Source organism: Hemibagrus wyckioides, linkage group LG11 (genome assembly GCF_019097595.1).
Source record: "Hemibagrus wyckioides isolate EC202008001 linkage group LG11, SWU_Hwy_1.0, whole genome shotgun sequence".
Lineage (NCBI taxonomy): Eukaryota > Metazoa > Chordata > Actinopteri > Siluriformes > Bagridae > Hemibagrus > Hemibagrus wyckioides.
Window position 1 is genome coordinate 643,856 of NC_080720.1, and position 16,925 is coordinate 660,780.

A 16,925-nucleotide genomic window follows, 5' to 3' on the forward strand; every position below is an offset into this window, starting at 1 on the left:
GAATTTTAAAAAACTCGCCACACATCTGTGTCTAAGTTTCACTGGTCATTTCATCATGGAGATTTCATCATCATTCAGAAAGCCTTCAGTTTCCTAACATGAAACATGGTCCTGACCACGACGAGCATGTCCGTGTCTCAGGGTAGTGAATGTGACAGTGGACGAGGCACGAGTTGTACCATGGGCTAGTGTTTGTAGTAGTGTTTTGGTGAGAAACTGGTTCCTGAGCAGAAGCAGGGGATTCTGGATAATGGATTTTGTATAGACAATAAAAACACATTTCTTGTCTCGTCCGTTTTTATGCTGAATGAAGATCGTATTCAGGCAACACACAGACAGAGGAAGTCACAATAATATTCTGTGGGAGTAATTTTTATGGTTTAGAGTGTTAGGAGTGTATCTGAATGCTTTAGAGTGTTCTGCCTTCCTGTTTGTTTTTGTGCAACGTAATAAGAAACAGAGGATGGCATGATTGGGTTGTCAGATACCACCTCAGTTTACTGACCACCTCTATTTAAAGATTTAACAATATAGGGTTTCACACAACATGTGGGACGAGAGGTTTGGGTACTCTTTTTGACCTTGTACCGAGACTGAAGGGCCTGTGTAGAACGAGTGACAGCAGTACTGACGTCAGTCTGATGGGTCTTCTCAGCAGTGGATGGAACTTGGACAGAAACGTCAATTCTGGCACGGCCGGGGTTGGAGCTGTGCCCAAGGTCATCATGTCCAGCTGCAGGCATGTCGGTACCTCCAGAAGAATAGAGCTCGGCCCAGAGCAAGAGCGCAGCACGTCGAAGGGAGGCAATGGTTGAAGGAGATAAAGCTGGGAGTAAATATCCAGGGAAAATACATAAGAGAACAGCCAGTATGAAATGTAATAGATAAGAAGCATAAAATTAAAATTAAGCAACAAAAGATAGAGCAGTGGCCCTGAGACTCACCCATGCTGTCTTCTGTGTTCAAATGAGTTGTTTTAATGAAAGTAAGCTGGAAAATTCCCACTGATAAGAATGAAGATGCCCATTGTTTTTTATGACTGACCTCGAAAGTTTAATTATAATGGAATGTGAAAAAGTTAAAAAGTAAAAGATAACGGTGTCCAAAAAGAACCTGATGTTCCAAAAAGAAAATGAACATTTGTTCAGAAATATGACAACTCTTTATTTGACCATGGAATTCCATCAGCTTAAGAAATAAGATCATCTGGATATGTCCAAACTGGGCATGTAGTAATAATAAATGGTCAGACATGATTATAATATTGACACTGGATACTGATGCAGTGTAATGTCATGTAGTGATGATGAAACGTAATCTCACACAGACCGACCTGGTACTTTTCACACTATAATACTTATCTCTCCGTATTGATGAGAGCTCCACTACACCCATATTGGCCAGGAGGTTACAAAGTGCTTAATTTGACTCATTATATATATATATATATATATATATATATATATATATATATATATATAACTAGTTCATTTCCACACTATCTAATGGTAAATGCATCATGTCCTCGTTCTGTTTCGTGTAAATGTGATGTAAAGTTCCTTGTGTCCTGAAGCTCCTCCCACTCTCGGAGCAGTGATAGGTTTTTTCTCCAGTGTGAACACGCTGATGTTTTCGGAGATTACTCAGGGTGGTAAAGTTCTTGGCACACTGTGAGCAGTAATACGGTTTCTCTCCAGTGTGAATGCGTTGGTGTATTTGTAGACTGTCCTCTCGATTAAAGCTCTTCCCACACACGAGGCAGTTATAAGGTTTATCTCCTGTGTGAATGCGTTGGTGTTTTTGGAGATTGCTCCTTTGAGTAAAACTCATACCACACTCTGAGCACTGATACGGCTTCTCTCCAGTATGAACTCTCAGGTGGTTAATGAGAAATCCTCTCTCACTAAACCTCTTCTCACAGTGTGAACACTGATAGGGTTTCTCTCCTGCGTGAATGCGCTGGTGTCGCTGGAGGTGACTCTGGCAGGTGAACTTCTTCCCACACTCTGTACATCGGTACGGCTTCTCCCCGGTGTGAATGCGCTGGTGTTGTTTGACGTGACTCTTCTGACTGAAGCTCTTCCCACACTGTGAGCAGTGATACGGCTTCTCTCCGGTGTGAATCCGCTGATGCTGTCTGAAACAGCTATTTCGACTGAAGCTCTTTCCGCACAGGGAGCAGTGATGGATTTGGGTTCGGACTCGTCTGTGAGAGACCTCAGTGTGTAAAGCACCAGATGAGATTCGCTCACTGCTGCAGCTTTCCACGGGTTCCACATCCTCACATTTAATCTCTTCTGCCTTCATCATGGTTGAAACTCTTGGTATGAGGTTAATTTATGAAAGGTAAGAAAGAGGATAACAGGAGCAGAAATCACTTAAATCTGCATCAGAAAAAGGCAAAAAAAAGTTCCAATTTTTAACTAAAAAACACTGAATTTAGTCTCCATCAAAATACTGAGACAGCACTGGTTACAGTGGTAAATGACCCACCATCTCCATGTGCTTTATCCAGAGTCTGCTGTGCTGTATCTACGACTCCACCTAAAAACACACCGGAGACATGGTGGCTAGACTGTGTAGTGCACTAGAGAGTGTACATAAACACCACTGTTCACTAGACTGTGTAGTGCACTAGAGAGTGTACATAAACACCACTGTTCACTAGACTGTGTAGTGCACTAGAGAGTGTACATAAACACCACTGTTCACTAGACTGTGTAGTGCACTAGAGAGTGTACATAAACACCACTGTTCACTAGACTGTGTAGTGCACTAGAGAGTGTACATAAACACCACTGTTCACTAGACTGTGTAGTGCACTAGAGAGTGTACATAAACACCACTGTTCTCTAGACTGTGTAGTGCACTAGTATAGGAAGTAGAACTCCATTTAGGACACAGCCACTGTTAGCCGAGTTGAACTTACCTTGATGTTTCCAGCAGAAGGCAGTTAAGCAGCTCAAATCCCCCCACAACGGATCAGATGGAAGTGTGGGGGTAAAACCCTGTCAGAAATATTGGAATGTAAAGATGATTAGTAGAGTCGGAGAGATCAGATCATCAATCACCAACACTGCCGCACGTCTTCTTCTGTTTCTCTACATGTGTGGAGGAACGACACCTAGACGCTCACAGCGACACCTGCTGGAGCGGAGGACACACGTTAACCAGTTAAGAGGAGGAAAATAAAAACTTGTGGAAATTTGTATAAAGTGTAGAATAAAATTCTGAACCAGACTGTCTCTTCACAGGTCTCTTGTATATGAACATTATATCAATTCACAGTAATACAATTTCTTCTTTGTCTGGAACTCTTAGTCCATAGCCTGTTTTTTCTTAAAACTCTGTTCCTGTCGGTCACCCTACAGCTAAAATAAAGTTTTGTGGCCTGTAAAAATAAGTAAGAGTTTGTGTATTACAGTGAAGAAAGGCTGCAATGTGAATTGTGTAGCATCAAACATCAAGACATATGGAGCGTGGCAGGATTTTATATATAATCATTTCCATTATTTCTGATGCCATATTTAAAAGAGTAAAAGTATTTTAAAAGCTTGCAGAGGATCCGGCATGACGTACAATCTGCACATGGCAAATGGCACAGAGCTCACAGTGCTTATGTGATTTATTCTCAAGCAGGAAGAAGAATTTCCTTTCATAGTGTAAAGCAACAATTTAAAAAAATGAATTATCAGTGATAAGAACGCTAAATACACCAGAATATAAAAAATGTGTATGTAGCACATGCATGTGTATATCAAACTGCAACAGTTTACATTACAGCCATTTAAAAGGAAACACAAGCAGTGATGAATGGATGGATTGATAGATGGATGGATGGATGCAGTGATGGATGGATGGATGGATGGATTTCAAATTCAAATTTTATTTGTCACATACGAAATCATACACAGTACGACATGTAGTGAAATGCTTTTTACGACTGTCTTACATGAAAGAGAAAAGAGTAAAAAAAAGAAAATGTGTGGACATGAAAAGATATATATCTTATAGTTAATATAGGGGATATAGTTAAGAAGTATAGGGAAAAATAGGGAAAAAAAGTTAAAATGGTAAACTTGAAAATCAACTGTCAGATATGCATATGCAAATATATGTCTATGTATGTATATATAACAAATATACAAGTGTAAAAATATAAAAGCAAAAACAAAATATATATATGTGTATATATATATATATAGTACAATATAGTATATGTATAGTATATGTGAAAAATAATACAATATAAATAAATATATATGTAGACTCTATAATGTACAGAAGATACAGTATATGAATATATGTAGATAAAAAGGTCAACATTGAAATGGTGTTGCAAAAGAGTACAGTATGTACAGTGTGCATATGTAAGATACATATATAAATATATTGTAGAAGTGTATATGAGGCAAAATATAATGTCCAGTTTAACAGGGAGTAAAGTGACAGTGCAGTGCACACACAAAGATGTACAGAGAAGATGTACAGTGAGTGTTATTGTGTGTACAGAGTAGTGCAATATTAGCATGTGCAACAATCAGCTGAGGTAGAATGTTATGTTATGTTGTGTGGGGGTAAGACCAGAGAGTCCAGATCCTAGGTGTTCTGGTTGAGGGCCCGAATGGCCTGCAGGAAGAAGCTCCTCCTCATTCTCTCTGTGTATTTACAGCCCTTTAAAAGGAAACACAAGCAATGATGGATGGATGGATGCAGTGTTCATTTACATCATTGTTTAATTCGGTTTTAGAGTGGCGTGGGACTGAAGGAACTTCTAGAAAATTACTGCATCACTATAATCACAGGGCAGAAGAACAAAGCAATGGGAAAAAGGCTAGACGATAGCCTGGTAGAGGGTGGGGTTGAGGTGGGTAAAGAGGGTGGTACAGGGTGGTAGAGGGGGGTATAAGGTGGTAGAGGGTGGTAGAAGGGGGTAGAGGGGAGTATAGGGTGGTAGATGGTGGTACAGGGGAGTAGAGGATGGTAGAAAGAGGTAGAGGGGGTAGTGGTACTGTTAATAGTTCTGAGATTCTGTAAATGGTGGAAGGACTTTTTATTAAACCACTTTTTTTCTAAACAAATATTCAGATACCTCACCAAACCCTCCTCTATTATTAATGTATATCATTTCTCCAGAGAAATCCAAAGGTGTAACAACTCTTAGACTGCTCTTCTCTTTGAATTCCAACAATTAAAGTATAGACATGATTAGTGATGGGTTTACATTCTTCAGATCCTTACAATACTTGGCCATGCAATAAGAATAAAATAACGAATACATGTAATCTCTGAATTAATGAACATCTGGAATAATACAGTATTCATTACCACACTGTATAAAGGTTCATAATGTCATCATGATAAAATCCCCATGTCCTCCCCCAGTAAAGAAGGAACACCAGAATGTATAAAACCTTTTTTCTAGATTCTGTTCGACACAGAATTATTATTTAGAATAAAAAGCATTAATTCTCACCCTTTTGGTTTTGTTCTAAAAAGAAGTGTGGGACTTCCTGAATCTCAGGCGTGTGAAGGTGCTGGTGTTCGTCTGGATCACTCTGTCCACTAAAACTCTCCACTGTGTGAACTCTCTGGTGTTTTATGAGCTTACTGTTCTCGATAAAACTCTTACCACAATCCGAGCAGTGATACGGTCTCTCTCCGGTGTGAATGCGCTGGTGTCGCTGGAAACTGCTGTGTCTAGTGAAGCTCTTCCCACACACTGAACAGTAATAAGGTTTTTCTCCTGTGTGAATGTGTTGGTGTATCTGGAGGTCAGCTCCCTGTATAAAACTCTTCCCACACTCTAAACACCGATACGGTTTCTCTCCGGTGTGAACGTGGAGGTGTTTTCGGAGATTCCCCCTTTGAGTGAAACTCATCCCACAGTGTGAACACTGATAGGGTTTCTCTCCGGTGTGAATTCTCAGGTGCTGTATGAGAATACCTCTCTCGATAAAACTCTTCTCGCACTCGGAGCACTGATACGGTTTCTCTCCTGTGTGAATGCGCCGATGTCGAAGCAGATTACTCTGGCTAGTAAAATTTTTCCCACACAGTGGGCAGTGATAGGGCTTCTCCCCCGTGTGAACGCGCTGGTGTACTTGGAGATCGGTTCCTTGAGTGAAACTCTTCCCACACTCTAAGCAGTAGTAGGGTTTATCTCCAGTGTGAATGCGGAGATGTTTCTGGAGGTTACTCTTTTGTGTAAAACTCTTCCCACAGTCCGGACACTGATATGGTTTCTCTCCAGTGTGAATTCTCTGGTGCTTTATAAGATTACCGCTCTCAATGAAACTCTTCTCACAGTGTAAACACTGATAGAGCTTCTCTCCGGAGTGGATGCGCTGGTGTCTCTGGAGGTCGCTCTGGCTCGTGAAGCTCTTCCCGCACTGCGAGCACTGATACGGCTTTTCCCCCGAGTGGATCCGCTGGTGTTTTCTGAGATTCCCGTTCTGACTGAAACTCTTCCCACACTGTCGGCATCTATAGGGCTTTTCTCCCGTGTGAATCCGCTGGTGTTCTTTGAGAGTGCTCTTCTGACTGAACCTTTTCTCACAGTTAGTGCAGTGATAGGGTTTATCTCCAGAGTGTGTACACTGGTGTTTTTTCAGCGCACTCTTTTGATTGAAGCACTTCCCGCACTGTGAGCACTGATACGGTTTCTCTCCCGTGTGAATTTGCTGGTGTTCTTTGAGAGTGCTCTTCTGACTGAAGATCTTCCCACACTGGGAGCACTGGTGAATTTCACCTTGCACTTGTCTGTAAGGCGTGTTTGTGTAGAGGGGAGCAGATGAGCTTTCATGACTCCCGGGGCTCTCTGTAGAGTCCAGATTCTTATATTTAATCTTGCCTGAGGTCATCCTAATTGGATCTACTGACGTTCTTGCAGAAATACATTTATGCTGTGTAGGATACAGGATAGCAGGAGAAGGCAGGACACCATTCATATCTGGACCAGAAAGAGGCAAAATGGGTAAATGGGTTAATAATTTGTAAATAAACCATCATTTCAATTGTTATAAATCTCATTTAAAAGAAGAAATAAATAAAAAAAAAATCATGAGCTACACAGCAGATTTCCTGTCCGACACTCAGAGTACACGAGACAGTGGAGTGGAGTGATATAGTACACTATTTTCAAGTTCCTCCACACCAAACTCACTCATCCATGTCTTTATGGACCTTGTTTTGGTCACTGGTGTGCAGTCATGTTGGAACAGGAAGGGGTCATCCCCAAACTGTTCCCACAAAGAGCATGAAATTGTCCAAAATGTCTTGGTATGAAGCTGAAGCATTAAGAGTTCCTTTCACTGGAACTAAGGGGCGGAGCCCAAACCCTGAACTCAATGATTTGGAGGGGTGTCCCAATACTTTTGGCAATAAGGTGTATTTGCCAGAGCAAGGAGTGCATTTATAGTCCTCCCTTTCTCATTGCAACATTATCGGCCATTTTCTTTTCCAAAATGTCCCAGCTTTACCAAAAGGTGTGCCTCTGGAGCCTTGGTCCTTCCTGGCCTCCCCCAAACGGATGATATTCCTCGATACGATCTAGACCTGGATTCAACAATCACATGCTTTTTCTCATGATTTATGTTTATGGCTAGGCTCATAATGTAAACAGCTTGTGAATTCTTTGCATCTGTTGTAGGTAAAAGCAATACTGAGTACCCCTTAAAGTCAGCCAAAAATAAAAAAAATAAATAAAAAAGTAATGATGTCTTTTCACTTCACTGAATTTTAAAAAGTTGTTGGACAGCCATCTTCTGATATTTTCTGGACACTAAATGACAGGTTATTGGACTGTACAGGGAGATAGATTCACATCATCATAACAGTGAAAAATGTTATTCTTCTAAAGAAGAAGTGGTTTTAATCTTATGTCTCATTGGTGAATGCTGGCAGTCCCTCAAAAAAAAAACTAGAACAGAGAGGTCACTTTTGGGTTTTTTTTGTTTGACACTGGAGTTGGAGACCACATGAGATGATGGATCAAAATATCAGATTAAATTTCCTGATATTCACATCTGAATATTTTACACAACACAGCATCTTATGATAAAAACCCACTCACTTTTCCAGAGCTAAAAAATTACTGCTACATGTGACTGACCGGTGCTGAAGGTCCTAAATAAAGGGGAAAAAAACAAAACACTAGTCTGAAGAGTAACAGGCATGAACACTGTGGGAGATGTGATGGAGAAAATAAATAAATAAAACACAGTCAGTGAGATCAACAACCTCCACAGGACAGGGGTGAAGGAATCCAAATCTACTGTGAGAGCAGAAAATAGCACAAGATCATAAATCAATAGCGAGAATCAGAAGTTCTGACTGGAATTCACAGAAAAGTACAGAGATGAGCCACAAAAGATCTGCATCCAGGTTTAACCTCGACCAAAATCCTGGAAAGTCCTTTGTGGAGAAAGAAAGGATCTGCTCATGATCCAAAATATAAAACATCTGTGAAACATGGTGGTGGTGTCATGGCTTGGGCTCCTTTGCTGCTTTTGGAACGTTCTCACTAATCTTTACTGATGATGGAGCTCATGATAACTGGGATGAACTTGATCATGCAGCAGGACAATGACCCAAACATTTTAAGTGTATAGCCAAAGCTACAGGCTTGACCTGACCATTCCACGACTCTCAGAGGCACTGTCTTCATACATACAACATTCCAGATCTTTCTCACAAACACTGATGAAGTGTTCTCAGCATTCTGAAGGAACCCTGTAAACATCTGGGGTACAAAGACAGACAGACTATTATTATTGTCAGTTAATCTCATTAAATGGAACTGAATAAACTACATACCCAAACTAACTGAACTATTCAGTACTGTGTGTCCGACACCGTGATCTGCAGCACTGGTGCTCCTCAGGGAACAGTTCTCTCTCCCTTCCTCTTCACCCTGTATACATCAGATTTCAGACACAACTCGGAATCCTGCCATCTTCAGAAATTCTCTGATGACTCTGTGATTGTCGGATGTATCCAAGGAGGTAACACCTTAGAGTATCAGACAGCAGTGGACAACTTTGTCACCTGGTGTGAACTCAACCATCTACAGCTCAATGTTAGGAAAACAAAGGAACTGGTAGTGGACTTTAGAAAATCCAGAAACCCAGCCTCTCCTTTGTCTGTCCTTGGAGAGAAAGTTGAGATTGTTAAGGATTACAAATACCTGGGAGTCCACATTGACAACAAACTGGACTGGACACTAAACTCAACAGCGCTCTACAAGAAAGGACAGAGTAGGCTGTATTTCCTGAGGAGGCTCAGGTCCTTCAACGTCTGCAACACCATACTGCGGATGTTCTATGAGTCTGTGGTGTCTAGTGTCATTTTCTATGCAGCGGTCTGTTGGGGATGTAACATGAAGGTGGCAGAGAGAAATAAACTGGACAAACTAATCAGGAGGGCTGGCTCTGTACTTGGCATGGAGCTGGACCCAGTTCATGTTGCCGTTGAGAAAAGAATGCTGTCAAAACTCCATTCAATCCTGGACAACCCTTCTCATCGACTACACAGTGTGCTGGTTAATCAGAAGAGCACATTCAGCCAGAGACTGACCACTGCCCAGTGTAGCACTGAGCGCTTTAGGAAATCTTTCATCCCTGTGGCAATAAAACTGTACTAAACTGTAAATTCCTCCCTTTAAGTGTTGGACATTTTCTTTTTCATGAGCAATTTCATGAGCAATAGTGCTTCAGTAATTATAGGCCTTTTCATGCACATTACAATTTCACCATTTTTTCCAATAATGTACAAACAACTGTACCCTTATCACCTAATTACAATCCTTGTGTGCAATATTACAGCTCTACACTAGTATTTGTACAGTATTTGTATTTATTTATTCTTTTTTTTTTTTACGGTTTATAAAACAGTGTATATATTTCTTTCTTTATCTTAAATATTTTTTCATATTTTATATTTCTTTCTTTTTCTCTTATATTTTTATTTTCATTAGAGCAACTGTAACATGGCAAAGGAATTTCCCCTGGGATTAATAAAGTTCTTTGAATCTTGAATCTAACTGAACCGCAGTGTTAGGAGTTTTGTTTGTTTTAATCATATTAGGTCAGTGTCCAGATTAAACTACCTCAGAATCTCACTGAGGTTTAGCTGAAGATAATGTTAACGAGTTAAACTTAATTATTTAATCATCATTAGCAATGCAGGTGAGCAACAGCAACTGTTAGCCCAACCACAATGTAGTGCAAAGTTTAAAATATAAATAAATAAAACATTATTATTATTATTATTAGCGTCAATTTAATAAGCAAACAATCAATAACTAGCTGAGCACAGGGTAACTTTTCACCAGGGCTGTATTCCAAATGAGTCCTGATTGTAAATGTAGTGCCCTAGAGAGTGTACATAAACACCACTGTTCACTAGACTGTGTAGTGCACTAGAGAGTGTACATAAACACCACTGTTCTCTAGACTGTGTAGTGCACTAGAGAGTGTACATAAACACCACTGTTCACTAGACTGTGTAGTGCACTAGAGAGTGTACATAAACACCACTGTTCACTAGACTGTGTAGTGCACTAGAGAGTGTACATAAACACCACTGTTCACTAGACTGTGTAGTGCACTAGAGAGTGTACATAAACACCACTGTTCACTAGACTGTGTAGTGCACTAGTATAGGAAGTAGAACTCCATTTAGGACACAGCCACTGTTAGCCGAGTTGAACTTACCTTGATGTTTCCAGCAGAAGGCAGTTAAGCAGCTCAAATCCCCCCACAACGGATCAGATGGAAGTGTGGGGGTAAAACCCTGTCAGAAATATTGGAATGTAAAGATGATTAGTAGAGTCGGAGAGATCAGATCATCAATCACCAACACTGCCGCACGTCTTCTTCTGTTTCTCTACATGTGTGGAGGAACGACACCTAGACGCTCACAGCGACACCTGCTGGAGGAGACAACACTCAACAACCAGATAACTAAAGAAAAATAAAACTAAAATAACAGACACTAATGGAAATTTGTATAAAGTGTAGAATAAAGTTCTGAAGCAGACTGTCTCTTCCTCGTCGTGGTGCCCACACTATATTCTCCATTTGTGGATGAGTCCCAGTCAAAATTCTTGTTTTTCTTTTGCACAGATTGAAATGTAATTCCTCTTGGTAGATTGCTAAAAAAAAAAAATACTGGACATTTATATTAAGAAAAAATAATATTAAAAACAAAATATACAATAGAACAAATTCAAATAAAAATATGTACATCAGGCATACATACTCTCAAAATACAAAACAGAGCGTCTAACTGGCACCAGAACTCACAGTAAGACAGACAGACAGACAGACAGACAGACAGACAGACAGATAGATAGATAGATAGATAGATAGATAGATAGATAGATAGATAGATAGATAGATAGATAGATCTGGACTTTATTTGGGGTTAAGTGAATCACAGGATTAGAGACAGCTGCATGATGATGACTTCTGAACACAAGTTTGAGTGTTATGGTTAATTCTAAGCACATATCTGTGTATAAAATACCTGTGTGTATAAAATACCTGTGTGTATATACTTATACAACCACATATTCTTTCCCAAAAACCTTTTCATTAGATTCTGACATTTTATTGATGACTACATCACAAGGTGGAAAACAGTCCAACACGACTGACCTGATTTCATTATTTTTATCATTATAAGTGTGACCTGACAGTGAGGTAGACCTGCTGTTTAACACTACAGAAGGGTTCTGCTCCAGCCACAGAATGGACTGTAGCACAGATTTATCTGGAGCAGAACTACAAGTGTGTATTAATAAACAAAAACCAGAAATAAACAACAAACACTTCATATATATATATATATATAAATAAATAAATAAATAAATAAATAAATAACTTATGGACCTGATCAGCAGGCATGACCGAGTTGTAGAACACATAAAACACTGGTGTGTGTGTGTGTGTGTGTGTCAGGTGATGTCAGCATTTAAAAAGAAAAAAAAGGTGTGGCTTTGACAAACTTTATTTTATTTTATTTGTTTTAATTCAGTGTTAGAGTGGACGAGAAGGCAAAATGCAGATACTTTCAACAATAATCATGTAAGTGTGGTCACTCTGAGGTCATCATAACAGACTGATGGTGTGGCAAAATACACAAAATGTTTTGTTATACAGTTGTTGGTGATTTTAGCCGTCTACCCCAAAATACTGAAGCTGTGCTGACCGCTCGTTAAGGGACCAAAAGCTGTTTCACTGGTAGATTTTTTTCCACTTATTACAAGCATATAGGTGGGTGGTGATGGTGATGGGGGTGGTGATTGTTTTGGGGGTGGTGGTGGTGTTGGTGGTAGTGGTGGCGTTGTTGGTGATGGTGGTGGTGATGGTGTGGTTGTTGGTGCTGGTGTTGTTCATGGTGATGGTGTTGGTGGTAGTGGTGGTGGTGATAGTGTTGGTGGTGATGTTGGTGATGGTGTTGGTGATGGTGTTGGTGATGGTGTTGGTGGTAGTGGTGGTGATGGTGTTGGTGATGGTGTTGGTGGTGGTGGTGGTGATGGTGTTGGTGATGGTGTTGGTGGTAGTGGTGGTGATGGTGTTGGTGATGGTGTTGGTGGTGGTGGTGATAGTGTTGGTGATGGTGTTGGTGGTAGTGGTGGTGATGGTGTTGGTGATAGTGTTGGTGGTAGTGGTGGTGATGGTGTTGGTGGTAGTGTTGGTGATGGTGTTGGTGGTAGTGGTGGTGATGGTGTTGGTGATGGTGTTGGTGATGGTGTTGGTGGTAGTGGTAGTGGTGGTGATGGTGTTGGTGATAGTGTTGGTGGTAGTGGTGGTGATGGTGTTGGTGGTAGTGGTGGTGATGGTGTTGGTGGTAGTGGTGGTGGTAGTGGTGGTGATGGTGTTGGTGATGGTGTTGGTGGTGGTGGTGATAGTGTTGGTGATGGTGGTGATGATTTTGGTGTTGGTGGTAGTGGTGGTGATGGTGTTGGTGGTGATAGTGTTGGTGATGGTGTTGGTGGTAGTGGTGGTGATGGTGTTGGTGATGGTGTTGGTGGTGATAGTGTTGGTGATGGTGGTGATGATTTTGGTGTTGGTGGTAGTGGTGGTGGTGTTGGTGATGGTGTTGTTGGTGATGGTGTTGTTCATGGTGTTGGTGATGGTGTTGGTGGTGGGTGTCAAAAATTCCTGGAATCTGAATAAGGCATGTACACTCTACCTAGTCTGTTGAGTCTCCACTGTGATGTCATTTCCTGTGGATGCATGTGGTGTTTGAGTACTTTTTTTTTTTTTTACCTAAGCTTATGCACATATGAATTTGGTGATTTTTGCTCTTCAGTCTCCAAAAAACTACATTTCACACAAATGACCTGATCTTTAACATCTGCCATGAGGACTGAAGGACAAAACTCCATGTGTAGAAACCCAACACAAACACTACACACATCCACGGGGTGTGACACCACCCGGGACACTCACCACTGACCGTAAATGTCCTTCACACAACGGCTAGAGCTCCACCTTCACCATGTGCACATGCCACACTTCAATTCCTGGAATATTTTGGTCCCACAAATTTACGTACAATGGATCATTTTATTCCTTATGTTTCTTACAGATACATTCCCCGCTGTAATTCTCTAAAAAGTCACAGTACCCCTCTAATAAACAACAAAATATATACAAAAGTCTCTATAATAATGTATACACAGTGGTTCAAAACAAACACAACAATAATTTGAGCTACACTAGACTGACCACAGCAGTACTGAACAGATTCAGTTCATTCCCACGCTAGTCGACGAGAACCGCCACACGTCCATGCTCTCCGCCGCGTGAACGCGCTGGTGTCGCTGAAAATGACTCCGGTTCCTGAACCTTTTCCCACACAGCGAGCACTGATACGGCTTCTCTCTGGTGTGAGCGTGACGATGGGCCTGGAGATCGGGTTCTTCTCGAAAACTCCTCCCACATTCTAGACAATGAAAGGGTTTATCTTCAGTGTGAATGTGTTGGTGTCGCTGTAAATGACACCGCCTCCTGAAGCTCCTCCCACACTGGGGACACTGATACGGCTTCTCTCCGGTGTGGATGAGCTGATGTCGCAGGAAACAGCCGTGTCTGCTGAAACCCTTCCAGCATACAGAACAGTAATAGGGTTTCTCTCCGGTGTGAACGTGTTGGTGAGCTTGGAGATGAGCTGCTTTTCTGAAAGTCTTCCCACACTCTAAACAGCGGTATGGTTTATCTTTAGTGTGGATGCGCTGGTGATGCTGGAGACTTCCCTGGACAGAGAATGTTTTCCCGCACTCCGGGCAGCTGTACGGCTTCTCGCCCGTGTGAGTTCTCTGATGTTGTCTGAGACTTCCTCTCTCGGTGAAACTCTTCCCACACTGCGAGCACTGATAGGGTTTCTCTCCTGTGTGGATCCGCTGGTGTCTTTTCAGAGTGTTCCTGAGGCTGAAACACTTCCCACACTGCGAACACTGATAGGGTTTCTCTCCCGTGTGAATCCTCTGGTGTTTCCTGAGAATACTGCTCAGGTTGAAGGACTTGCCACAGTGGGAGCACTGGTACGGCCTCTCTCCCGTGTGAACCCGCTGGTGCGTGGTGAGGTAACTCTTCTGACCGAAACTCTTCCCACACTGAGAGCACACGTGAACTTTCTTTTTGCAGGGAGAGGTGCTGGTGTTGAAAGCATCAGAGGAGCTTTGCTGATCACTGAAGCTCTCTGTAGGTTCCAGATTCTCACATTTAATTTCTTCTGGATTCATCTCTGGATGTTCTTGTGGAGGTAAACATAAGACGTGTAGGAAAGAGGACAGCTAAAGAAGACTTGCAGTGGGACAGCACTTGTGCCTGGATCAGAAAGAGGCAACAATGGCCGAGGATGAAATACATTTTTAATAAATAAAGCACAGGCTTACTTCTATATCTCATATCAACACTGGAAGCCAACTGCTACATTCTGGAGAGAATTTTCAGAAGTCAGGTGGTCAAAAAAATAAATAAATAAATACATAGTAGGGTTACAAGAATCAAGAAAAAGAAATTCTATTTCATTTCAGTTTAACATGCAAAATATTTTTACATTTAACAACTGAGGCTCTGGAATTCTGGTACTTCCTGAGATGTGGGTACAGGTTTGTGACGCTAACACCAGAAGCTTTTTGGATCATTTCGCAAATCACCTGCTGCTGAAGGATGTCCTTCTTCCTGAAGCCAAAATATTTGTGAATGTTTGATGTACAATGTCATTGTGCTGTAAGGTCACTGTCGCTTGTTTCGTTAGATTGTCAGACTACATTCACTACTGCTAACCTCACAGGGCAGCTAGGCTACGCATCACGTTTGTAATTCAGGCGAATCTTAACAGGGTTCACGCACTTATCAGGTCAACTGTACCTAATACAGTGGACAAGCTGAACATTTAGATATTATGATTGTAATAAACAGTAATGGCGGCACTTTACACTAATTTGAGAAGACCCGGAAGAAGCAAGAACAGATTTTCACAAAATGAAATGATAGGTGAAAAAAACGGCAGACAAAGGTAACCTGACCTGCTGATCACTAATCCTCCAGGAAGACTGGATGCTGAGAAAGACTAGATGCCGAGGAAGACTAGATGCTGAGAAAGACTAGATGATGAAGAAGACTAGATGATGAAGAAGACTAGATGCCGAGGAAGACTAGATGCTGAAGGAGACTAGATGCTGAGAAAGACTAGATGAAGAAGAAGACTAGATTCAGAGGAAGACTAGATGCTGAGAAAGACTAGATGATGAAGAAGACTAGATGCTGAGGAAGACTAGATGATGAATAGAGGCAGAGAAGATTAGATACTGAAGAAGACTAAACTCTGAGGAAGACTGCCTTCACATGATGATGTCATCCACCTAGTGCTGAGTTTGGTGAGGTGATGACCCGGTCAGACAGCGGCCGAGCCAGAGACTGCCCTCTGAGACTACACCATCATCAATAATATCTACACCTCACTTACACACTATTATTTACAATGAGCATCTGTTTATTTTAACTACCTCATCACACTGATATATAAACAGATTTGCAGACGTGTTCTGTATTTTATTTACTTATCACTATTCTAAAGTCTTTTAGCTCGTTTTGTTGTTTAAATGTAGTTTGACTCTAAACATTTTACTGCACAATCTGTTACTGAAATCTGTATTTATAATAAATAAAGCCTGTATAAATAAAGCACTAGAGTGAAGATTAGGGAAGGAGTCTTTATTTGTCACATTACAGCACAGGGACATCACCCCAGTGAGTGCTAGCTAACTGCAGCCTGCTTACTAATAATTAACATTCATAAAGTAAACAACCAAACAAACAATAATTACTTACACACACTGTAACACTCCACCAGGGCTGTATTCCAAATGAGTCCTGATTGTAAATGTAGTGCACTAGAGAGTGTACATAAACACCACTGTTCACTAGACTGTGTAGTGCACTAGAGAGTGTACATAAACACCACTGTTCACTAGACTGTGTAGTGCACTAGAGAGTGTACATAAACACCACTGTTCACTAGACTGTGTAGTGCACTAGAGAGTGTACATAAACACCACTGTTCACTAGACTGTGTAGTGCACTAGTATAGGAAGTAGAACTCCATTTAGGACACAGCCACTGTTAGCCGAGTTGAACTTACCTTGATGTTTCCAGCAGAAGGCAGTTAAGCAGCTCAAATCCCCCCACAACGGATCAGATGGAAGTGTGGGGGTAAAACCCTGTCAGAAATATTGGAATGTAAAGATGATTAGTAGAGTCGGAGAGATCAGATCATCAATCACCAACACTGCCGCACGTCTTCTTCTGTTTCTCTACATGTGTGGAGGAACGACACCTAGACGCTCACAGCGACACCTGGTGGAGGAGACAACACTCAACAACCAGATAACTAAAGCCTAGTTCAGA

General features: G+C 41.3%; 1 protein-coding gene across 1 annotated transcript; it reads right to left on the reverse strand.

Moving 5' to 3' along the window:
• Positions 1–1,139: 1,139 nt before the first annotated feature.
• On the reverse strand, positions 1,140–16,886 carry LOC131361378 (zinc finger protein 585A-like). The gene is made up of 6 exons (XM_058402442.1): positions 16,660–16,886; positions 13,763–14,840; positions 8,818–8,914; positions 5,468–6,952; positions 2,494–2,544; positions 1,140–2,318 (listed from the first exon to the last, which is right to left on the reverse strand). Exons 2-6 carry the CDS (start codon positions 14,753–14,755, stop codon positions 1,483–1,485), a joined length of 3,462 nt encoding a protein of 1,153 aa, XP_058258425.1. The 5' UTR covers positions 14,756–14,840; positions 16,660–16,886; the 3' UTR covers positions 1,140–1,482.
• Positions 16,887–16,925: the final 39 nt, after the last annotated feature.